The 26,265-nt window shown below is 37.1% G+C and overlaps 1 protein-coding gene across 1 annotated transcript in view; it reads left to right on the forward strand.

The window, feature by feature from the left end:
- ERAP2 (endoplasmic reticulum aminopeptidase 2) overlaps window positions 1-25,384 on the forward strand; it is an 81,963-nt gene extending 56,579 nt beyond the window's left edge. The window contains 8 exon segments of the mRNA XM_006885377.1: window positions 1,804-1,883; window positions 3,383-3,562; window positions 15,363-15,523; window positions 16,013-16,197; window positions 17,299-17,460; window positions 17,974-18,114; window positions 24,266-24,347; window positions 25,241-25,384. Coding sequence (XP_006885439.1) covers window positions 1,804-1,883; window positions 3,383-3,562; window positions 15,363-15,523; window positions 16,013-16,197; window positions 17,299-17,460; window positions 17,974-18,114; window positions 24,266-24,347; window positions 25,241-25,384 — 1,135 coding nt within the window.
- The last annotated feature ends 881 nt before the right edge of the window (window positions 25,385-26,265 follow it).

Raw genomic sequence — 26,265 nt, forward strand, 5'->3', positions numbered from 1 at the left:
TTTAATAATATCCTACAAAACATCTTAAAGCATATGATGTCTTTGGTAGTAATGAAAGTAAATTCAATTAACTAAAGAGTCACATATTGTTCACCAGGCTGTCATGAGGAATCTTATTAAAGACCTTACTAGAGTGAAAAACACAACACTGTCCTTAGTTCTGTATTCAATTAACACTAGTAAGAGAAAATGAGGTTAATTTAAAGTGAAACTATCTAAGTGAACTTATGCTGGTTCTAATGATCATTGTTTCTCTTTTTCAGATAATTTGGGTATTTAATAATCAACCCTGTAATTTTTCTGGAAATCAAAAGCTAATTCACACAGTCTTTAACGCTTTCAAGATCTTCAACACATGACATACAGTTTTTCCTTTTTGCTTTATCAGTTGCCTGCTTCCAATCGAAAGACCATTTTATGACACTTCTATATGAATACATACATCTGAAGTTTATACCTCAAAGAGCTTAGACAATTTGTTGTTTGATGAGGGAGCCAGAAAAATTTTATGTTTGATTCATTCTTTGGAAAACAGGATTCACAATATTAGAATCTATTACATATAATGAGAGAGAGTGTAAAGCTGTGGATTATCTTGAGTAATAAATATACATAGTGATTTAGTTTTTCGTCTACATAGGCAATATGTAGACAGCTCAGAAACTTATTATTATCTATTTTATAGCTATTTCTTAATTATTTTTGTCTGCTTGTAGATTTGTCTATCTGGAAAAACTCCTTCCTTCTCTATATCATATATCCATGCTTGCTTCTTTATATGATTATTTTGAATTTTCTTAGTTAATTGACTGCCTTTTGTGAGTTGCAGAGGTTTTTCTCCTGTCCCTTTATTTCATTTTATTTTTATTGCATTTTCCTGAAGACTAATGGAAATTTCCTTAATTGCTCTTCTTTTGTCTTTCTGTTAATGTGATTTTACATAGATTGGATTACTACAGCTACTATGGATAGAGGGGCCTCTGGTGCACAATCTGTAGGAGCTATGGTTCTAACTCAAAGGCCATGCCTTTGTCAGTTTGAATCCACCATTAACTCCATGGGAGAAAGATAGGTAATCTCCTCCAGTGCAATTAACAGTCACAGAAACAGGCTGGAGAGTCAGCTATGGATTGGCTGAGTTGAAGACAATGAGAGACAATATGGATAGGAAAAGTTTACTTTACAGATTGTTAGAAAATTGGAAGTGAGAGGGAAAGCCAATTTCTATTGCTCAGATTAGTAGGGTTAGTGAGGAGTAACTGAAGCTTTTTCTTCTATTCTCCTTTGTGTGGCAGTCCTTGGCTTGCCTGCACTCAGTATTTGGGCACAGGGTAGTTCATGGGTTACCCATTTAATATAAAAGAATAAGCAAAAAGCTGTATCATATAGAGGAGGTTCTTCATCCCTTAAGGCTTTTAACTGCCTTTAGTTTGCTTATTTCCATTAACATTAGACTGTTAAAGTTTTTTTTTTAATATGGAAAATGAAGATTGAATATTTTCACTCTTATTTATAAAAACAAGCAGCAGAACTTACAGCAGATATTGAAACAGGAACAGACACAGGTGTCTGCTCAGACAGAGTTCAGGCAGGGGTGTACTGTTATACCTTCATAATCATCATAAAATATTTTTTGCTGTGATTTCAGTACACGATTATGTTGACCTTGAAAAATTCTAAGGCCAATGAGAGTGTAGACTATGAGTGATTAGATGCTTTTTTTAAAAAAAATCTGAGGCAGACAGTGTGAAAGTTGAAATGCCCATTAGTTTAATTTGTAATGATCTTTATTTTCTAACATAGGTACCTTTGGCACATCCCATTGACCTACTCCGTGAGTTCCTCTACTGCAGTTTACAGACATATTCTAAAGTCAAAGACAGGTAATGAAATAATTAGCTAAGCATTTTATTTTAATTCTGAAATGGAACACATTTTGTACTATTTCAAAAAAGATAGGAGTAAGTAAATGTAATAAAATATTATGTTGAGAAAGTTTTCCTTATTACCTACCAAATGAAGACTTCAACTAAAAAATCTGAATTCTTTTTGCTTAAATATTATCTATGGAGTCCTGTTGGTACAGTATTTAAGCATTTATCTACTAGTCAAGAGATTGAGTATTGAAATCTACTAGCCACTCTGTAGGTGGAAAAAAAGAGGCAGTCTGCTTCTATAAAAACTTAAAGCCTTCAAACCTATATGAGACAGCTCTCCTGTGTCTTATAGGGTCACTAGGAGTCAGAAACCACTCTCCAGCAATATGATTGATTTTATTTTATTTTTTAGTGTAAGATTTTTAAAAATATTTTTAGCACTTAAAGATAAGTTTATATTCACATCATGAAATGATGTATTTTAGTACCTACTAATAGAGCAGTTTTGGGAACTCTTGTGTCATAGTGAGTAGGAAGCTGCATTGCCAACCGAAAAGCAGGAGGTTCAAATCCACCAACTTTTCCAAGGGAGAAAGATGGAGAACAATAACCTGTGTAATTTACAGCCTCTGAGAACCTGCTAAAAGGGTCAGTTTTGAGTTGATTTCTACTAAATGACAGTGAATGAGTGAATGAGTGAGCAAGCGAAGACTATAACTCTTATTCTATAAGGCAAAATATATAAAAGACTAAAACCACTCACTGTGGAATCAACAGGACTTTTGTTCAAATCCTTATTCAACCACCTATTCAATATATTACTGTTGTTCTATACTATCAAGTCAGCACTGACTCACAGCTGACCCTCCAGCAAGTTTTCAGAGTCAGTAAATCTCATGTATTTCCCTTGGAGAGGCCGGATATGTGATCTTAAAAACATTACTTAATACTTTTTATTTTGGATGGAAGCAAGATCTCACAGAGTTGCTGAGATACAATACCATAATATAAGTATACCACCTAATATAATGCCTTTTGCGTAAACAGACACATAATATAATTTAACTTCTCCTCTAGCACCTGACTAAAAATTGAGAGGGTTTCTATCATTAAATCATGTTCAACTTGAAGTCCTTATTTCACCCCAAAGTAAAGACAGAACAACTAGATCACCTATTTATATACACCTATTCTTATTATCATACTCAATTTTGAGACACAGGTACCAATAAATTAACCCAAATTCCAGTCTTGCTCAGATTAACTAGTTTACTGGATGCTAGCATGTCTCCTAGACCTGCATAGACTGGTTTGTTGTGTTTTTGTTTGTTTGTTTTGTTTTCAGAACAAACTCGGCAATTATTTTCCCATGGATTTACTTAATTGTCAGGTGAAGACCATCTTCTCATTGATTTATTAATTATAGTATGGCAACTAATCTTTTTGGAGCTGTTGCTGGTGTCTACATTGATAATGAAATGAATATGCCATTTTCTCCCTTTTAGACATTCTGGAATTGCCTGAAAAACCCAGTTGGTTGAAATTCAATGTGGATTCAAATGGCTACTACATTGTTCATTATGAGGGGCATGGATAGGACCACCTAATTGCACAGTTGAATCAGAACCACACTCTTCTTAGACCTAAGGACAGAATAGGTCTAATTCATGATGCATTTCAACTGGTGAGATAATGTAATACTCCATCTGATTTCACAGGAAATAACTGACCTTTTAGTGGATATGTCAGATTTCAGAATCAAATGTTCACTGTTTATCATTAGTGAGATATGGATCCTTTTAAATTTTTTAAAAAACATGCATCTTAAGAGATGTTAAAGATTGGTCACTATAGGTCAAAATCTTGGATGTTTTGGGAGGATTTTTCCCCCAATTTATTTTTTCTCACTTTTTTTAATTGGTTTTCATAAAAGATTTATATACCTTAGGACAAACTAAGTGAAAGTAAACAACTGGACACCTCTAAGTCAAAACTTCTTCCTGGTGAAAAAAGAAAATTGCTTTAATGTACTAATTGTCAGGAGAATGTTGATGACATAGCATCAATAATCTAAAGATCCGATTAAGAAATGTCTTATATATGTTGTTACTAGGTGCTGTTGAGTCAGTTTTGACTCACAGTGATGCTATGAACAACAGACCTGAACCTGGCCTTGTAACAGGTTTAGAAGCAAGCTATTATTAGTGGAAGATTTGCCTGCTCAAAGGGGACATTCTGAACAGACACTGAGAAAACTGGTTAGACCTCTGTGAATAGGAGTCTCCATTGCTTGTGGGGAGATGGGACTGAGGCTTTCCTGGGGCATATAGATCCCTCCATTTGGAGATCCTTTCCTCTGAAGCTCTGGGGTGACCCCAGGGGCCAAACATGACAAGAGACTTTGAACCATGGACCTACAAAAAGAGGATAGACTTTTCTCTGTTTGCTGTAAGAGAGAGAACTGACTTGACACCCAGACACAAATGCTGCTTGAACTGGCAGCCTTGATCTCTCATCATTCCAAAGTGAGACACTAAGCTACCAGAGAAAAAGTGAGAGAGGTAAGGATCTATGCTAAGAACAAGCACTCTCTGTTTCTTCTGGGGAGAAAGGACTAACACTTCCCTGGGCATATAAGACCCTCATTTTGGTAATCCTTGGCATCTCAGGGGCCAAACAGGACAAGGGACTTTAGGATATAGAGCTACAAATAGAGGAAAGAATTTTCTTAGCTACCTACAAGAATGAGGGCTGACTTGAGACCCACCTGCACACCAGCTGGTTGAGCTGACAGCCCTGATCTCTGATATCATGCCACTCAGAGACAAAGGAAGACATTACGCTTCATGAGAAAAGGTGCATGAGAAATTGATTGAGTACAGCACCTGATCTCACACTATTCACTTCATACATGAAGGAGGACAGTAGAGTTGAAGACAGGGCACTACATCAAGACAATAATCCTACAGGCTTCAGGGCAGAACAGAGAGAATTTCATGGACTTTAGAAAAGGCAAATTTTCCCAGAAGGGACTTAGAGTAGAGTGAGCATCTCACCCCATAGATTGAACTTTTTAAGTTGGCAACTAATCATTAACATCATAAAGACAAGAACCAACAACAACTTTTGGAGACACAATAGAAACAACCTAACATTTCTCAAGGAATAACTTCACATAATGTCAAGGAAGAAGTAGACAGCTTCAAACACTTGGGGACCGGGGGTGAAGCCTTCTCCCAAAAAGCAGAGAATACTGCAGACCTCATGAATATCTCAGAGTCAAGAAGGCAGATGATATATGTTGTTACAGAGACATTTGAATAGCTATGAATGAAAGTACAGGTGATTGAAGAAGCAATGGAATGCACAAACAAAAGGGAATAACCTAGATATAGACGTTGTTGTTGTTGTTATGTGCCGTCGAGTCGCCTGTGACTCATAGCGACCCTATGACAACCAAAAGAAATATATTGATGAAAAGTTATCTGAACAGCTACAGAAGAAAGTGCAAGTGATGGAAGAAACAATGGAAGCCACTAAGAAAGAAAATGCTCCAGAGACACGGAGCCAGAAGAAATATATTGACGAGAAGAAACTTGCACAACTATGGAAGAAAATCCAAAAGATGGATAAAGAACTGAAACTATAGTAAAGAGGTACAAGAACTTTTAAAAAGCATCACAAGATAGAGAGGGAACAGACAACACAGTACTGGAAAAAACAGAAATGCATTAAAATGCAATCCAGACTATGAAGATTAAAATGACAGAACTGTCTAACATGCTTGAAGAACAAAAAAGTAGAAGAGAAGAGATGGATTGGAGAATCAACGAGCTGGGAAACATGAATCTCAATGGAAACATACAAGAAGAAAATCAGAGGAGAAAAATAAAGAAAACAAAGAAGGCTTTAGAATTATGAGAGATTACATCAAAAGGAATAACATATGAATTATTGGAATTCCAGAATATGAGAAGGATAGGGAAATCACTTAGAAAACTGTGAAAGAGGTACTAAAAGAAAACTTCCCAGGTACTATGAACAATGAGAAAATCCACATTCAAGAAGCTCAGCAAACACCAAATAGACTAGACTCACAAAGGAGAACCTCAAGACATATCATATCATAATAAAATTCACCAAAAGAAAAGGATAGAATAATGAAAGCAACACAAGAAAAACAAAGAGTTACCTACAAAAGAAAAGCAATTAGATTAAATTCTAATTTTCAGCAGAAACCGTGTGAGCAAGGACACTATGGAATAGCATATACAGAAAGTTGAAAGAAAGCAATTGCCAACTGAGAAACCTGTACCCAGCAAAGCTCTACATAAAATATGAAGGAGAAATCACATTCTTTGCAGAAAAGAAGGAACTTAAGGAATCTGTGAGAACAAGACTAAGTCTACAAGAACTTTTAAGGGAAGTCTTTTAAACAGAGACACCAAAGGAAAGTGGATGGACCATGGTAATAAGAAACAACAACAGCAAAAGAAACAGAGCAAAATGGCAGCAATAAAACGTCCCCTGTCAATAATTATACTTAATATGAATGGATGAAATGCACCAAACAAGAGGAAAAGAGCAGGAGAACGGTAAAAAAAAAAAAAAAAGAAAGAAAAGAAAAAAGAAATTCCATCCTTATGGTATCTATAAGAGATACATCTGGTGCAACCACTGTTGAAGGCGGTATGACACTTTCTCAAAAAGTTGCAAATAGAGATACCATTTGACCCAGCAATTCCGCTACTGGGAATATACCCCAAGGAGACCGTAACTGACATCCAAGCAGATATATGCACACCTACATTTATTGCATCTTTGTTCACAATAGCAAGGAGTTGGAAACAACTTAAGTGCCCATCAACAAACGAATGGATAAAGAAGCTGTGATATATTTACACAAAGGAATACTACGCTGCATTGAAAACAAGGAACTCATGCAATATTATTCAAAATGGGTGACCAGGGAGGACATTATGCTGAGTGAAGTATCTCAGTCACAAAAGGACAAATACTGCATGGTGCCACTGTTGTAAAACAGGACTGACCTTGGGGTTGGGAGGAGACTGAGAAAGATGGGTTCAATAATGTATACTGCTTTGAAACAGATGAGGGAGAAAACTTTTAGAGGGATACGTTATTAGGTATTTTTATCATGACAGGAGTCCAGAACAAAGGCTGTATAACGGAGTGGACCTTGGGGGAGGGATTGTAAAACAATGAAAGAATTTTTCTTTTACTTTTCCAAGAGGGTAGTGTACTAGGGGGGAGGGTTGGGAGGGGAGAAAAAAGCAACAATGAATGAATGGAAATCCAAAGTCTCTGTAAATTTTCATTGAAATTAATAATAACTTTTAAAAAATAAGAAAAAGATACATCTAAGAAATGAAGAGAAAAAGATAAACTCAAAACCAAAGGCTGGAAAAAAGATACCAAGCAAATGGCATCCATAAGAAAGCAGGAGTGGCAATACTAATCTCTGATAAAATAGACTACAGAATGAAAACCACCATAAAAAATAAGAAAGGGAACTATATCAGGATTAAGGGCTCAGTGGATCAAGAAGACAAAATATTGGTCAACATCTATGCACAAAATGACAAACCTGCAGAATACATAAAACAACTGTTAACAGAATTAAAGAAAGAAATAGTACCATAATAGTGGTGGGAAACTAACATAACACTCTCACCAAAGAATCAGTCGACTCAAAAGAAATTTAACAAAGATGCAGAAGATCTAATATATATATTCAGCCAACTCAGACTTGTGGGTGTATTCCAAGTACCGAACCAAACTAAAACTCAATTAACTTTCTTCTCAATTACACAAGGAACATTTTCCTGAATTAGTAACATATTAGACCACAAAGCAAGCCTCAAAAAAATTTAAAAAACATTGAAATTATACAAAGTATCATCTCAGACCACAATGGCTTAAAACTAGAAATTAACCACAAGAGGAAAAAGCTTATAAAACCATCAATGTGAAAGCTAAATAACACCTTGTTAGAGCATGATTGGGTTACAGAATAATGAATGAAATACAAAAGTTCCTTGAAAGAAATGATATGAAAACACAACATACCAAAATCTTTGAGATGCAGTTAAGACAGTGCTCATGAGCCAGTTCATAGCAATAGGAAAACACATAAACATAAAGGAGGAAGCAAAATTAATGATCTAACTCAACACATTTGTCAAATAGAAAAAGAACAATAATCTAACCCCACAATCTCTAGAAGAAAGTACATTATAAGAACAAGAGCTGAAATCAATGAAATAGAAAAGAGAAAAACAATTGACACCATCAGTAAAACCAGGAGCTAGTATTTCAAGAGTCAATAAAATTATCAAACCACTGGCAAACTTAACTTAAAAGAAAAAAAGGAGAAGATACTAATAACTCATTTAATTAATGATAATGGTGACACCACAACAGAACCAGCGGAAATTAAATCAAATATCAGAAGATTATGAATAGCTATATTCTGATCATCTGAGAGGCTGGACTTTATGAGGAAAAAATGTGGCATCAGGATTGGAGAAAGATTCATCAATAACCTGCGTTATGCAGATGACACAACCTTGCTCACTGAAACAGGAGAATCTGAAGCACTTACTGAGGAACGTCAAGGACTGTAGCCTTCAATATGGATTGAAGTTCAACAAGATTCTCACTACTGGGCTTATTGGCAGCATCTATCGGTAAAGAGATTGAGATTATCAACAACTTTAGTTTGCTTGGCTCTGCAATCAACACTCTTGGTACCAGTAGCTAGAAAATCAAGAGACGAATTGCATTGGGAAAATGTGTTGTCAAGGACATCTCCAGAGTACTGAAGAACAACCATTTAAGTCTGGAGACTAAGGTGCACCTGATCTAGGCCATGGTCTTTGGAATTATGTGCTCCACAATGACTAGACATGATAGGAGAATTGATGCGCTTGAGTTGTGGTGCTGGAAAAAGAGTATTGAATATACCATGGACTGCTAAGAGAATAAACAGATTTGTCCTAGAGAGGGTGAAACCAGGCTGCTGCTTGCACACAAGGATTCTGAAGCTCCGTCTGATGTAATTTGGGTGTGTTGGAAGGAGGCACCAGTCCTTGATGAGGGAAATTATGCTTGAGAGGGCAGAGCGACAGCACAAGAGAGGAAGATCCCTGATGAGATGGACTGATTCAGTGACTGAGATAATGGGTGCTATGTGTGTCAGAGACAATAAAGTTGGCTTAGGATAGAGCAGGATTCAGTGTTATTGTGCATAGGGTAGCTATGATTCCCAGGTGACTTCACAGTACATAACAACAACAGCATACTCTGATAAATTTGAAAATGCAGAGGAAACGGACAAGTTTCTTGAAACTCATGCCCTACCGAGCTTGATACACTCTAATTTGTAGTACTTGAACAGACCCATCACAAAAGAAGAAATTGAGCAGGTCATAAAAATACTCCCTCCCCACCCCCAAAAAAATCTGGTCTGAAAAAATGTATTTAAATTTAGTAAACAAACTGGTATGATTTTTTTTTTTTAAAAAAAGCCCTGCACCAGATGACTTTACAACTGAATTCTCCCATTTAGAGATTTTTCACCAATTCTACTTACAATATTTCTAAAAATAGAAGAAGGAACACTCCCAGAGACATTCTATGAAACAAGCATAACCCTAATACTGAAGCCAGACAAACACATTACCAAAACAGAAAACTACAGACCAATATCTTTCATGAACATAGATGCAAAAATCCTTAAAAAAAATCCTAGCCAATCGATTCCAAAAACCCATAAAAAAAATAATTTATCGTGACCAAGTGGGATTCATAACAGGTATGCAAAGATCGTTCAACATAAGGAAAACCATTGGCAAAATCCACCACATTAACAAAGCAAATAACAAGAACCATATGATCTTAGCAATTGACTCAGAAAAGGCATTTGATAAAATCCAATACCATTTTCAGGCTAAGACATGCAACAAAATTGGAATAGAAGGGAAATTTCCTCAACATGGTGGAAAGTATATATGCAAAACCAAGAGCCAATATCATTCTCAATGGAGAAAGACTAAAAGCATTTTCCTTGTGAATAGGGACCAGATAAGGATGACCACTGTCACCACTTCTATTCAATATTGTATTGGTACTTGCTAGGGCAATACAACAAGAAAAGGAAACAAAAGGCATCCAGATCAGCAAAGAGATGGTTAAACTGTCTCTATATGCAGATGATATGGTAGAGTACACAGAAAACCCCAGGAACTCAACAAAAAAACTAGAGCTAGTGGACCAGTTTAATAGGGTAGCAGAATACAAGATCAATATACAAAAATCAGTGCAATTTTTCTACAGTAAAAAGGATAACTAAAAAAAAAGAAAAGAAGATAACTCAGAGGAGGAAATCAACAAAGCAATACCATTTACAATTGCCAACCACAAATTGAGACATGTGGGAGTGAACCTAACTAGAGACACAAAAGTCCTGTACAAAGAAAACTACAGAACATTTCTGCAAGACATGTAAAAACACCTAAATAAATGGGAAAATGTGCCCTGTTCATAGATAGGAAAAGTCAATATTGTGAAAATGATAATCCTACCAAAAGCAATCTACATGCTCAATGCTATCCCAATATAGACACCATACTCATTTTTCAAGAACATTGAAAGGGAAATTATCGAATTTATTTAGAGAAGAAAGACCTTGAATAACAAAACACTTCTAAAACACAAAAATAAAGTAAAAGCAATAGCACTCCCTAACCTCAAAATCTACTACACAGCAGTAGTAATCAAAACATGGTACTTGTAAAAGACAGGCACATAGACCAATGAAACAGAATTAACAACCCAGAAATGGACCCAACTATCTATGGTCAACTGATATTTGACAAGGAAATAAAACCTATTAAATGTGGAAATGACAATCTATTTAACAAAGGGTGCTGACAAACTGGATTTCCACCTGCAGAAAGCTGACACAGGATCCATATCTCACATCATATACAAAAAACAATTCAAGGTGGATCACAGACCTAGGACTAAAGCCCCAAACCATAAAATTCATAAGAGACAAACAGGGACCAAGTCTAGAAGGCTTAACCTATAGTATAAAGAGACTGTCAAATATAGCCAGAAATGCACAGTCTGGAGAGGGTAAAATTGATGAATGGGACTTTCTAAAGATTAAATCTCTGTGCACATCAAAACCTTTTTCCATCAAAAACGTTTTGAAAAGAAAGCCTACCAACTAAGAACAAATATGTGGCAATAACATCTCAGACAAAGGTATTGTAACAAAAGTTTGCAGAATACTCCTGGGCTTCTGGAAGAAAAAGACTGACAAGCAAATTAAAAAATAGTCAAGAGATATGGAAAGGCTTTTAACAGAGAAAGACATTCAGGTGGCCAACAGACATACGAAGAAATGCTCAAAATCACTGACAATAAGAGAGATGCAAATTAAAACTACAATGAGATACCGTCTCATTCCTGTAGCAGTTTCAAGTTTAGTAGGACAGCAAGCAATAACTGTTGGAGAGGATGTGGAGAGGTAGAAACTCTCATACTTTGTTGGTACATTTTACATTGTTGTAAAACGGTGCAACCACTTTGGAAGACAGTTTGGTGTTTCCTCAAAAAGCTGAATATAGAAACTCCATATGACCCACCTATTCCACTACTGGGAATATATTGTTTTTGTGATGTGCCGTCGAGTCACTTGCGACTCATAGTGACCCTATGTACAACAGCTCTAAACTCTGCTCTATCCTGTGCCAATCTCATTGTCTCTGACACACACATCCTGATTGCCCCAGTCACCGAGTCAATCCACCTTCCAGACGGCCTTTGCCTCCTGCGCCTGCCCTCCACCCTCCCAAGCATGATGTCCTTCTCCAAGGACCAGTCTCTCCTTACAACATGACCAAAGTATGTCAGACGAAGCCTCAGAATCCTTGCCTCCAAGGAGCAGCCGGTTTAACCCTTTCCAGAATGAATCTGTTTGTTTTCCTAGCAGTCCATGGTACTCTCAATACTCTTCTCCAGCACCACAGCTCAAAGGCATCAATTCTCCTTCTATCATCCTTGGTCGTTGTCCAACTCTCTGATGCATAACAAGTAATTGCATAACAAGTAATTGGCCTGTATACTCTAAGGAAATTAGAACTGAGACACAAACAGAGATTTGTACATCAATGTTCATAGCAACATTATTCACCATTGCAAAAACATGGAAACAGCCCAAATGTTCAATCACAACTGAACGCATTGAGATATTGTGGCACATTCACAGAATGGAATACTATGCAGCACTCAGGAGCAACAATTTCAGAAAATACTCTGTAACTTGGGAGAGGCTGTAGAGCATTATTCTGAGTCAACTAACAGTCTGATAAGGATAAATACTGCCCAAGACCTTTGTAAAAATAGAATGGTAACAATTAAAACATGTATGGGAACTCAAGAAATGGAGGGGAGGGTTCAGAGGGGTGAGGATAGGAAACCAGATGATTTCACAGTTTGGTGAATGGAGGGAAGGGGGTGAAAGTAAACAGGAAGGATCTGGGTGAAAAGACAAGGATGATGGACAAGGTTCAATGGTGATTAGTTTTATAAAATTTAATGCTTGAGAATGGCTGTATGAAACACAATGTGAATGAAGAATAGTGTAAAACACAATGTTTATGACCTTTATAAGCAAACCATTTAAAAAAACAAACCTCTATGAGTAGATATAGTGAAAAATACTGATATTCAACAAATGAAAGTTAATCTTTTATGTAATTAAAAATAATTTTCCTCCTTCTAGCCTACAGATAGGGAACTCTGCTGGCCTAACGGATAAGGAGTTGTGCTGCCAACACAGAGGCACTCAGTTTGAATCCACCCACTGCTCTAGGGGAAAAGGAGAGACAATCCCCTTCCATGTGATTTACAGCTTCTGAAAAACTCTGAAGACTCAGCTATGAGTCTGTTCCAATTCAATGGCACATAACACCACCAGCCTCCAAAAGCATTTGTAGTCTTGATTTATCAAGAGAAACCCAAAATTATGTATGCATCTATGGAAAATAATCTTTCTGTTGTTGTTGTTGTTCTGTGCCATCAAGTTAAAACCAACCCATAGTTGACTTTCTAGCAGGTTTCACCAACGATGAATTGTACGGGAAAAGATTGCCTATCTTTATCCCACAGAGCAGCTGGTCAATTCAAATCACATTCCTTTGCTTTGGCAGCTTAAGTCTTGAATAAAAACACACTTGCGTTTGAGTACTACATTTCCACTTAAGATTGGATAATTTTTTAAACCTTTGTAAGCCTAAACTTTCTAGCCTTTAAAACCTTTTTAATCTTCAAAATTCCAGTAGTAATAACATCTAACATGTAACTTCTTCTGAAGACTGCATAAATAAATCCAGTTAAGACACTATGCACAGTACCTGCTCAGTAACTGTAAGCTAGTAGCCTTAGAGTATTATCTAATAGAAGTGGTCTAAAACAGCATGTTGATTGTTGTCGTTGTCATGTGCCACTGAGTCACTATGACCCATAGTGACCCATAGCATACAGCAGCTTTGAAGCCTTTCCTGTCCTGAGCTAGTCTCACTGATGATGACATACCAACTACCATTACCTCAGTTACTGATGAAATTATAATAAAGTGGAATATAAGTTTGAAAAAATAAATCAGAATAATGTGTTTATGACTGGATAAGAAGAAATAAGTTTAAAAGCAAAAGGGAAGACCATGAGGAAATACTCCAAATGTTTGAGTGAGTGTATGTTGTTCAGTGCTCTGTATCAGCTGTGCCGTATATGATAATTGTTACACATGTGGGAGTAAATGGTGACATTTTGTGAATCTGATTTTTAAAATTATACAGAAGACCATACAGTCCTTGTGCGTATGGTCTAGCCCTCTGTCTTCAGTTGAATTTCTTGGAAAAATGTCCATAATTCTTTTCTAAAACAATAATGTCATTATGATTGAGAAAAATAAAGTCCCAACAAAAGTTGGTTCTTTTTCATTTCACTTCTTTCTAGTTTCAGTTCCCTCTTTTTAGATAAGAATTTGAAAGTTAAAAACTGTGAGGGAGGTAGAGCATTATGTTCATGGAAAATTCAGCAGCACTTTCCTTTGTTCTGCCTCATCTGAGTAACCACAAGAGTGGTTGAATGGACCCTGTGAAGACAACTGCCTCTCAGAAACACTATATAAGAATCTCTATATAAAAGGACGAGACAATGGTTTGCTTTATTTGCACCAGAGACCCTAATATTGTGACTCTAACATCATAATGCTGTAGATTGTTCTTATTAGAAGAGAATAGAGAAGGCACACAACTTTAGAATCTAAGCAGATACCATGTCAAACCATTAAATTCATCCAGACCTATGTTGCCCCTCTGTTGGGTTTCCAAGGCTGTAAATCTATGAGAGAAGACTGCTTATCATTCTCCCTTGGAACATCTGTTGGATTCAAACCACTAATCTTTCAATTAGAAGCCCAACACAAAATGCCTACTCTGCACTGGCTTCTTTTAAATCCGTAGGTATACTTATTTTTGTCCTGTTTACAATTATCACTGCTTTCATTAGGTTTTAAGAGGGACATCCCAAAAAGGGGGGGGGGAAGACATAGCAACAGTCTTTAAAGCTACAAATTTCTTAAAAGAACAGTTAAAGCACACAAATAAGAAAATGAAATAATATATTAAAACTTTAGTATTGTTTGGTACTATGAAGTAATATTGTCATTGCTGTCAAGTTGGAACCAACTCATAGCTGGCCCTCCAGTGGGTTTTCAGAAGCTGTAAATCATCCAGGAGAAGATTCTTCATTTTTCTTCCTCAGAGCAGCTAGTGGATTCGAACCACTTTCCTTTGACTTGGCAGTGTTACTCTTTACCCACTAGATCACCAGAGTTCCTAAATTAATATTAGCCAATATTTATTTCCTTTATTTTAAACTGTTATTATTTTTATCATTAGCCGCTATTACGTCAGTTCTTTTAAGCCATATGAAGAAATGCCGTTGATGCTGTGGTTAAAGTATTCAGCTGCTAACCAAAAAGACAGCAGTTTAAAACCCACCACCTACTCAGTGGGAGAAAAAGGTGATGTTCTGCTTATAACTTATGACCCCGAAGCCCTATGAGGCGGTTCTACTCTGTATTACCACCTTGCAGAGACAGAGTGGACTGGATGACAGTAGACTTTACTTACAGGCATTTTTCTAAGTGCTTTCCACATATTGTCTCAAATGATCTTCAAAACAAACCTGTGAGGAAGATACCATCACTATTCCTATGATGCTGGGGAGGCAGTTGAGCCCAGAAAGGTTAGTGCATCAGTGACAGAGCTAGCATTTAAACCAAATTTCTGATGAAACTGTTTTGGTTATGGCAACCTTCTTCATATGTGCTTTAGCACAAAGACTTGTGAGATATGAACAAACTGTTGGTGTTTGTTTTATACCTCAGTGCAGGAAGGTTGAGCCTTGACAAAGCCCTGGACCTGACTCGCTATCTCCCCCATGAAACAAGCAGCCCTGCGATTCTCAAAGGCCTGAGACACTTAGAATTGTTCTATTACATGATGGAGAGAGGGAATATCTCAGATGTCACTGAAAACCTCAAGGTGGGTGTCTCTTTCAAATATTCGTCAAGTTATTTCCCAGGGTCTAGAGGATCAGTGAGGTTCTGAGTGTGTTGTGTGAACTCCTTGGTGTTATATCATGGAGAAGCTGAGGAGATGGGCTGATAGCATCGTCAATAGCACAGCACCTACCTACCTGAAGGGTTTAGTTACCCTCATGCCTTGCTAATGCTATCCTAAGGGAAAAGTACCAGGATCGTAAATGGAAGATTCCTCTTAAAGTTGAGTTTATCGTATGTCACTTCGGTGTTCTTCTCACAGACAAGAAATCATATTTTTAATGTAAGCATTCTTTCTTGGGTATTGTGAGCAGAAACAAGAAAAAGAGGGCAGAGAAAGGAAAATTAGTATTTCTGTGTTTGGTCAAGGTTCATGCAAATGGTTTAGATTTGAGTCCGTTAAGTTGGTGAGTAAGAACTGTGTTAATAACTAAATTTAGCCTCTCTGTAAAATGTCTCATGTTCTCTGCAGAGGTACCTTCTCCGGTATTTTAAGCCAATGATTGACAAGCAAAGCTGGAGTGACGAGGGCTCGATCTGGGACAGGCTGCTTCGCTCAGCTCTCTTGAAGTTGGCCTGCGACCTAAACCATCCTCCTTGCATCCAAAAGGCAAAGGAACTCTTTTCTCAGTGGATGGAATCCAGTGGAAAATTAAAGTATATCTAGACTTCTTTTCTTTTCTTTATTCATGTCATTTTGATGTAAAAGTCTTTGATTACATAGCCATTAGATCTGAAACCTACAGATGATATATTTTTAAAAATACTGGGAATGATAACTCTTGTTTTAAACTTGATTCAAAGAAGAATCAGACATGAAATTAGATATAATTAAATCACCAGTGATTTGCTTTTGAAACTTTAAAGAGCTAGTTAAGGGAATGTGTATGTTTCTTCAGTGACCAATATATGGGCCACATCTTGGCCCTGGTTTGTTATCTGCCTTGACCTTCCATGGAAAATTGATGACTTCACCATCTAAAATTTGTGCATGATGGCAAAAATGGCTTATAGTTGTTGTTAGAGTCTGGAAGGTTTCCAGGGATCAAATGGATTATGCTGAAGTTCAGTTTAACAGCTGCTACCCATAGGAGCTAACAGACTGCTCTGCTATTTCCATTTCTGCATTGATATCTGTCCAAAACCTATTATAATTATTATTAATGTCTTAGAAAATTAGTTTTATATGTGAATTAAGGAAAATTCATTTTCAAGTTGGAAGGGGGAAAGTTCACATTATGCCAAATAGTGTAATGTTGTGGTTTTACTCTTCAGCCTATTTACTATGTCAAACTATCATAATGTCCCTTGCCCCTAAAATAGAATCTTGGGTGCATTTTTAAATCCTTTTATGAATTCTTAATTTTAAAAAGTAACTCAAAGTTTCTTCACTTTAAACTTTCCTGCTCTTTGTGATGTATGCTTAACATAGGGGTTTTCTTTGGGGGGGGGGGCTTCAGTTATATTAGTCTTTTATCTTTGTTCATATTTGAAGGGGTTCTGTAATACTATAGAATGCTATTATTATGTCTTCATGCTTTTATAAGGGATGCTGTAACCCATCTGCAGTAGATATGAGGGTTCAACATGTTGAAGAAGATGCTTTCCCTATGAAAGTGCTCTGGGTAAAACTCATTCATGCTTGGAATCAAGAATAGCTAATTAAATATTAAATTCTGTTAATTCAAAATTATAGTATGCAAAACATTTTTTTCCTCTCCTAGAACTTTCCCCTTAACTTTTATGCTTCTATTACAGCATCCCAGCAGATGTTCTAAAGATTGTGTATTCTGTGGGTGCTCGGACAGCAGAAGGATGGAATTTCCTCTTAGAGCAATATAGACTGTCGATGTCAGGAGCTGAAAAAAACAAAATTCTGTATGCATTGTCGACCAGCAAACATCAGGAAAAGTTAGTGAAGTACGTGCATTAATTTAATTAAATGGTTAAATGTAAACCATGTTAACTAAATGGTTAAACGTAACCTTCACAAATTTAAAGGCATAAAATCATTGACTCTGGATTTGTATTGCTTTGACTTTATTTCTGAAGGGAGAAATATACTGACAAAGTGCAAATAATGAAAACAGATATTCCCTTGTTAATCATGTGATTGACACTAGACAAATGGATATTTTTGCTTTTAAAACTTTGGAGAGAAATTGCTTTTAAGTTATGTTCTTGAGTATAACTGAATATAAACTGCTAAAGTGCTTTGAAATCTTAAGTAAATAAAGCTACTTACTGCTGGAAAAAAGAAAAGCATAATTGGAACATTAAAATTTTAACCAGTAGAAAATTTACTACTGTTTTGGGTAAATTATAATTTTACTATCTCTGTTTCTGTCCTATTTTAATATATTGGTATCCTGATTTCATTTCTGTGTATGCAACACAGATCAGGGAAAAATCAACTGGTTTTTGTTTCTTCAGGTTGTTAGAACTAGGAATGGAAGGAAAGGTTATCAAGACCCAGGATTTTGCAACTCTTCTCCACATGATTGCCTGGAATCCAAAGGGGCAGCCACTGGCCTGGAATTTTGTAAGAGAAAATTGGACCCATCTCCTCAAAAAGTTGGTATTTATTTATGTCCGATATTATCTCTCAGAGCAAGCTTAAATTATAACTGTTGTTGTTCTGTGCCATGAGTTGCTTGGGACTAATAGCGACCTTATGTACAAGAGTCCTAAACACTGCTCTATCCTGTGCCATCCTCATTGTCTCTGACACACCTACCCCATCACTGAATCGATCCATCTCATCGAAGGTCTTCCTTTCCTGCGCAGTCCCTCCACTCTCCTAAACATGATGTCCCTCTCCATGGACTAGTCCCTCCTTACAACATGCCCAAAGTATGTCAGACGATGCTTCAGAATCCTTGCTTCCAAGCAGCAGCCTGGCTTCACCCTCTCTAGGACAAACCTGTTTGTTTTCTGAGCAGTCCGTAGTATATTCAACACTCTTCTCCAGCATGACAGTTCAAAGGAATCAATTCTCTATCATCCGTAGTCACTACCCAGCTCTCTGATGCATAGCATGCAATTGCCAAAACTATAGCCCGGATCTGACACACCTTAGCACCTTAGTCTCCAGCCTGATGTTGTTGCTCTTCAGTAGTCTGGAGAGGTCCCTGACAGCTGACTTTCCCAGTGCAATTCTCCTTTTGGTTTCCTGGCTGCTGGTACCAAGAGTGTTGACTGTAGAGCCAAGAAAACTAAAACTGTTAACTATTTTTTTAAAATTAATAATATGTCGAGAAAACAAAGATTCTCACCACTGGACCAATTGGCAGCATCAGGATGGATGGTGAAGAGATGGAGATTGTTCACAGTTTTAGTTTGCTTGGCTCCACAGTCAACACTCTTGGCACCAATAGCCAGGAAATTAAAAGACGTATTGCGATGGGAAAGTCTGCTGTTAGGCACCTCTCCAAAGTTCTGAAGAGCAGGTGTCTCTCTGGAGACTAAGGTGCATCTGATACAGGCCATGGTCTTTGCAATCACTTGTTATGCATCAGAGAGTTGGGCAATGACTAGGGAGGATAGAAGGAGAATTGATGCCTTTGAACTGTGGTGCTGGAGAAGAGTATTGAGGGTACCATGGACTGCTAAGAAAACAGATTCATCCTGGAGAGGGTTAAGCCAGGTGGCTCCTTGGAGGCAATGATTCTGAGGCTTCGTCTAACATACTTTGGATATGTTGTAAGGAGAACATACTTTGGATATGTTGTAAGGAGGGACTGGTCCTTGGAGAGGGACATCATGCTTGGTAGGGTGGAGGGACAGCGCAGGAGGGGAAGACCTTTATGAGGTGGATTGATTCAGTGACTGGGCTAATCGGGATGGGTGTATCGGAGCTGGTGCGATTGGCACAGGACAGAGCAGTTTAGGGCTGTTGTACCTAGGGTTGCTTTGAGTCGCAAGTGACTCGACGGCACATAACAACAAAAATAATGTTTAAAAAATTTTAGAAAACCATAAACTAAACATAAAATATTAGTCCATAGTTTAAAGAGTATATATCTCTCAGAAAAGATTTTTCAGCATTTATTTTTTAATTAATGAATCAGTGTTAGAAGTGATGTTTCCTTACCCCATTGCTGGCCACATGTTCTTTGTGTTGTCCCCTTTAAATGGTCTGACTCATGTTTGTGCCCATCCAGAGAGAAGATATGTGGGTCAAGTTGTATAGGGCTTAAAGATCATAAAATCTGGGAATCTTTTTCAGGATATGTAATACAAAACATTTTGCTTTTACAAAATTTATAAATATATAGGGCTGCCTGAACAAATTGGAAGCTGCTGTGCCAGGAAACACATTTGCTTAGAGTATGTTAATTATCATCTAGTAGGGAGCTCTGGGGCTTAGCCCACAGAGAGCTGTGCTGCTGACCCAAACCTGAGCCTCTCTGGCAGTTTGAACCCACCAGCTGCTCTGTGAGCAATTTCTTCCCATGCAGTTTACAGCCGTGGAAACCAAGTGAGGGTCAGCTATGAGTCCAAATATCAATTAGCTGACTGGAGTTTTTTAAATTAGTATGAAATATTTTTAAAATGTTATAAAATCATATATGAGTTAGACTTTTTCAACAAATCTTAAAAGTGTTGGAATCCAAAAAAAAGTAAAAAAAAAAAAAGTGTCGGAATCCAATTTTTTTTATTGCGACTTTAGTGAAAGTTTACAAAAGTGCTAATGATTTGACAATTGTACAAACCAGAATCTCAAGTTTCTAGACCACCCTAGAAACTTTAAATAAAGCTTACTCCAAATCTCTTATTTCAGTTTACATCTACAGCTATATTTTCCTTTTCCAGTGTTTTAGGGGAGAGTAACACAAATGATTAAATGTCTCCTTTTCTCATAATTCCTTTCACAATAGAAAATCATGAGTATAAACGCTAAGAAAGGGTAAAGCATTCTATTTCTTTTTTTAATAAGATTTTGGTCCTTCCTTCAATGAGTGATATTGTGAACAATGTACAATTATTTGCCTTTCAAATGTGTGTTCTTCATTTTTACCCAAATAGATCAATGAAATTTATTGAGGTTTTTGTTCTTTTATTCATTTATTTGAGTGAGAGTCTACAAATCATATTGATTTTTCATACAACCATTCATAGACAATTTATTCTATAACATTAATTACTAGTGAAATCTACTGGTTTTTAAAGTCACTAGCCCAATTTGAACATGCTGCAAGGTGGGACCAGTCCTTGGAGAGGGATGTCATTCTTGGAAGGGTGGAGGGACAACGCAGGAGAGGAAAACCATCGAGATGGACTGATTCAGTGACTGGGGTAATGAGGTTAGGTATGTCAGAGATAAGATTGGCACAGGATAAAGCACAGTTCAGGGCTATTGTACACAGGGTCACTATGAGTTGGAGGGGACTCGATGGCACTTAACAACACCACCAGCCCAATTTACCCTGTCCATGTGTAAGAGAGAAGTGAGGAGATGGGAAAGGCAAGTAAATTTCTCTCACTCAGCCCTGACAAAGGAGAATTGTTACCAGGTCCTGTAACATCTGCTCTGCTGCATGATGGCCCATATGGAACAGCATAACAAACCCCTGACGAATCTGCACCATCTTCACAACCTCTGCCGTGCTTACTCCCGTTGCTGGGGCCACTGTGTCCATTCATCTCATCAAGGGTCTTTGCTGGGGCTAAAATAAGTTGAGTAAATGCAGTTGTCAGCCTCTATCCCCACCATTCCCTCCTGACTCATTCCTTAGCTCAGAAGGACCCCTGAAATCTTATACAGGGCAGCAAATGCATTTGGCCTGGTTTGTTAATGCAGTTTTGTTCTGAGGGGGAAACTTCAGGAATTTGGATAAGGGCAAATCTTCTATACCTTCCTCCACCTTCCCTCTCCAGTTCCTCTGTGGAAGTCGTGCAGTGGAAGCCTCTGAGTAACTGGCATAAAACTAATCCAAAGAATTTCTTGTCCCTTTGATTCTGAGTCTTTTCTATGGTGTCAATGTTTAAAAGAACTGAAGTTCAGCCCAGTATCCTTCTTAGTCTGTAATACCCTCCAGAAAGCTAAAAAAAAAAAAAAAAAAATCATTGGTAGATACAGGATGGGATTGCTGTCTCACTAGGAATCCCTGGTGCTTAGGAATTTCGCATCCAAGTAAAAAAAAAATGTCACTTATGGCCTACATGGATGGATGGAAGCATGATTCAGAAAGCTGTTTGCTTTATCTTAATGCCAATTAGCATTGCTGAGGTTATTAATTCCTACTTCCCCTCTCATTTCTTAGTGCCATAGAGAAGTCAGAGTTCTCACAGTCAACTTTGTGTCAGTAAAAAAACATACTTCAAGTCCTCTCCTACGTCTGCAAGGAGTTTAGATCCATGTGCAAGTAAACAGAAATTGTTTGCATTTAAAATTATGTTTCCTTAATATGACCCTATTGGAACCACTGATGAAACTATTTGCACAACTGTCATTTCCCTCGTGAAATGACCAGATGTTTTCTGTAATGCTATAGAGTTCTTTTACAACTATAAGCTGTACTCTACCCACCAAATATAGGAGATTCGACTCAGAACCATCTCCTGAAATGCATCTCTATATACTTGTGTAATGGAATATGTTTACACACACACAATCTCAGGCTGAGAGATGCTGCCTGGGACCATGAAGGAAAGTTAAAAAAAAAAATTAACATTGTGCTACTCAACATAATGTCTAAGCACAGCAATGTCCAAATGGGATGAGGAAATGTGCCTTAGCGTGAAAGAAAAATATTATTACTATGTATAACATTTTTTTGTTGCATAGTGGCATGATGGCAGTATCTGACCTCTTTTAACTTCATGGTCAGGGTAGAATTATCATATGTATCAACAACCAAGACCAGTTTCTGTAAGATCAGACATGTTTCCACCTTTTAATATGTTGTTGTTGTTATGTGCCGTCCAGTCATTTACGACTCATAGCGACCCTATGTACAACAGCCCTAAACCCTGCTCTATCCTGTGCCAATCGCACTGCCTCTGACACACGCATCCCAATTACCCCAGCCACTGAATCAATCCATCTCATAGAGGGTCTTCCCCTCTTGCGCCGACCCTCCACCCTCCCAAGCATGATGTCCCTCTCCAAGGACCTGTCCCTCCTTGCAACATGTCCAAAGTATGTCAGACGAAGCCCCAGAATCCTTGCCTCCAAGGAGTAGCTTGGTTTAACCCTCTCCAGGACGAATCTGTTTGTTTTCTTGGCAGTCCATGGTACATTATATTTTATGAATTCTGACACCAAATGTCCCTCTGCTGTACTTGATAACTCATTGCAATGACCACACAGAACTCACAGATTGTATGCAGTTGTGAAGTTTATTAGGAAAGTAGCAAAGATGTTGAAACTTTGTCCCCATACTTTGAGGATGTTGTTAGGAGAAGCCAGTTCTTAGAAAAAGATATCATGATGCAGAAAGCAGAGGGTCTGTGAAGAAGATCCTTAACAAGATAAATTGACACAATGACTGCCACCAATGAACTTGAGCATGGTGGAGATTGTATAATGATGGTGAAATGTAGGGCAAGATTCTGATATGTTGTTCATAGGGTTACTATCAGTTGTTGATTGAAAGTAGTTAACAACAACAGGCTGTAATTTAGAGTCAAGAATACTCAAGATACAGTCCTTTGATCAGGAAAGCCTCTTCTCAGCCAATCCTGAAGGCAAGCCCTTCACAGGCCCCAGACTTCAGAGCCTCTTGGCCTGTGCCCTGTTTGGGAAGAGTTGTAATGGCTTCTATCTATTTAATTTATTTGTCAGTAAACACCCTGTCCAAAAGCACTCAGAAAGACTACTGCTCTTTCTCACACTGGCCTCCTGGATCTGCTGTCTCTCTCCATTGCTGTCATTATTCTGTATGCCCTTCTCACTAGCTCTCCAGCATTACAGACTACTGTTTCCTTGGTCAAGGAGTTTCATTTCTGGTCCAGAGGATGTGCTTTAATCCTTGTTCTTCTTTCTTAATAACCATGAGATTGCCTCTTCTGTTCCTCTAAGCTGGCTCATTTTAAACCTAGCAGGATGCTAAAACTGACAAATCTCCATGCCCTTGTTTGCTTGGTTCCACCCGAGGGAACCATGTAACCTATTTATGGTAATAGCAAGCTAGTCAGACTTTTTGGTGGTTCACAAATACTTCATATTTGCTCACCAGTCAAGTGGTGAGAGTTACAGAGACTATGGTTAGAACCGTATTTAAGTAATTCAGGATTCTACATTTATCTTGAGCATTTAAATTGTGTATTACTTATTATAAATGTATAAGTATAAATCAATGATAACTTAGAGTAATTAAATATATTGTCCATATTGTTTTTATCTTATGTCTTAAAAACTTCTATAGCTCGAACACATTAATTATACCATTTTCAGGTAAAGGAATATGTATCAGAGAGCTCTTCCCAAAAAATCTTTCCTAATAGAGATTATAATTGAAGCAGATTAGGAAGATCTGCTTTAAACAACTGAACAAACCAACTATATGCCCTCCAAATATTTATCTACATTTTTCTTTTCGTAAAAATTTAACAAATGTCATATTTTGTAGTTATAGGGAATAGACAATAGTATTTTTATAGTATACAAGTTTACTATATAATTTCTAGACTTATACATTTATAATTTAATACATAAAATAATAAGAATAAGTCAGTATATTTATTTCTTAAATTTATAGCTCTCTTTTTTAATTTTCAGATTTGACTTGGGTTCATTTGCCATAAGAATGATTCTCTCTGGCACAACATCTTATTTTTCTTCCAAAGAAAAGTTACAAGAGGTAATTTTAAGTAATGTGAATAAGATCTGATTTGAAGTTATTGGTTTGTTAACGAAAAAAAAAAAAAGTGGCTTCGCCACTGTTACATAGCAAATAAGTGACAGGAACAAGATTAAAGCCTGATTCTTAAAATATACAGGCTCATAGAATTCAAAATGAAAATTAATTTAAGAGATGATAATCCTTTTCTATTTATCATTAATATTTTGTGATGAAGAATAATCAAATAGAAATTTGGAACCATACATAATTTTATTAAGACTGCTATTGTAGGGAGCTATAGTTGTCTGCTTTTCTTGGTTTCTTGGCTTTCTAGTGTCTTATGGAGCCCTGGTGGTTTTGTGGTATGGAATTTTGCTGTCAACCTAGAGATAAATAGTTCAAATCCACAAGCTTCTCTGAACAATTTCTTGTGCTCTTGACAGCCTCAGAAATCTTAGTGAAGGGTCACCTATGAGCTGATTCCAGCTTGAAGGCAATGAGTTTTAAGTGGAGGGGGAGCTTTTTTTGTTTTATATTTCAGTGTTTTACATCTTCTAAAATAAATCATTTGTCATAATGAAAGGACAACTTCATTTATCCTTTAAACAAATTTAGAATTCTGAGAGTCACATTCTAGCTCACTGCTTACTCTGATCTGAGTAAATCACTTAATGTTTCTGCACTTTGTGTGCTCGCCTATAAAATGGGACTTTATAGTCCCTGTCTTTACTATTTGATGATGAGTGAGATAATCGTTATGAACAAGGAGAGAAGTATTTCAGAGCTTGCCAGAGAAATGCTTGCACCTGTGTGTGTAATTTGCAAGCTGTTTCAAACCCCTTTGGAAAACAAGATGTTTTCTGAACCATGACAGTAATTCTTTTTAAATTTTATTTTTTTGTATTTTTCAGGTGAAACTTTTCTTTGACTCTCTTAAGGACCATGGATCACACCTGGATGTTTTTCAAATTGTTCTGGAAACCATAAGCAATAATATTAAATGGCTAGAGAAGAATCTTAACAGTCTGAGATCTTGGCTACTGGTTAATATATAAATGGACACTATGAGTGCATCACACACAGTCGATATCTATATTAAGACAAACGGAAAAAGTATCACCAGCAAACCTCTAGTCTGCATTCTGAGTATATTCTCTAACCAGAAAGAAATCTGGAGAAATTAACCAGTATAGCTGCCTTGTTGTTTTATTGACTATCGAGTTGACTACCACTCATAGGGACTCTATGGGTAACAAATGGAAATCTTACCGTCCTTCACCACCATCCTCACAATCGCCCTTACGCTCAAGCGCATTGTTGAAATCATTGGTCATCAATAAATTGCTGAAGTTATCTTTTTCTGACTTTTGATGTCTTTTTCCAAGGACTTCCACAATATGTGATAGATTCTCCATCCTTGCCTCTAATGTTGCCCTAGTTGCGCTTCTCCAAGTACAGCTGCCTGTTCTCATCTGTGTCTCCAGTTTGACAGATAGAAGCTAAGTGTCGGGGAAGAACAATTCAGTAAACTATGATGATTTAAAAGTAAAACCCCTAAAAAAGTGAATATATACATCCATACACACACGCATGCACAAACACAGAGTTTAGCCTCAACACAAGTGTTTACCATTGTTTTGCATTGTGCTATTATTTTTTTCCACTTATTTTAATTTTGTTACTGTTGTTGTGTGCCATGGAGTCAGAACTGACACATAGCTGGGGGTTTTCAGAGGCAGTTAATCATATGGAAGGAAATTCCCCATCCTTATTCTCACCAAAATGAAATGGTCAATTTAAAAAAAAAGAAAAAACAACAACAACAACAAAATAAAAAACCAACCCGTCTGTCTCATCACTTTTATCAACCTTCAACTAACTAATTAATTGAATTAAGTATTTTCTTGTTATGCCACTTATAGATAATCTGATGCAA

The sequence above is a fragment of the Elephantulus edwardii genome, unplaced genomic scaffold (assembly GCF_000299155.1).
Source record: "Elephantulus edwardii isolate Elephantulus edwardi_28Jun2011 unplaced genomic scaffold, EleEdw1.0 scaffold00043, whole genome shotgun sequence".
Classification (NCBI taxonomy): Eukaryota; Metazoa; Chordata; class Mammalia; order Macroscelidea; family Macroscelididae; genus Elephantulus; species Elephantulus edwardii.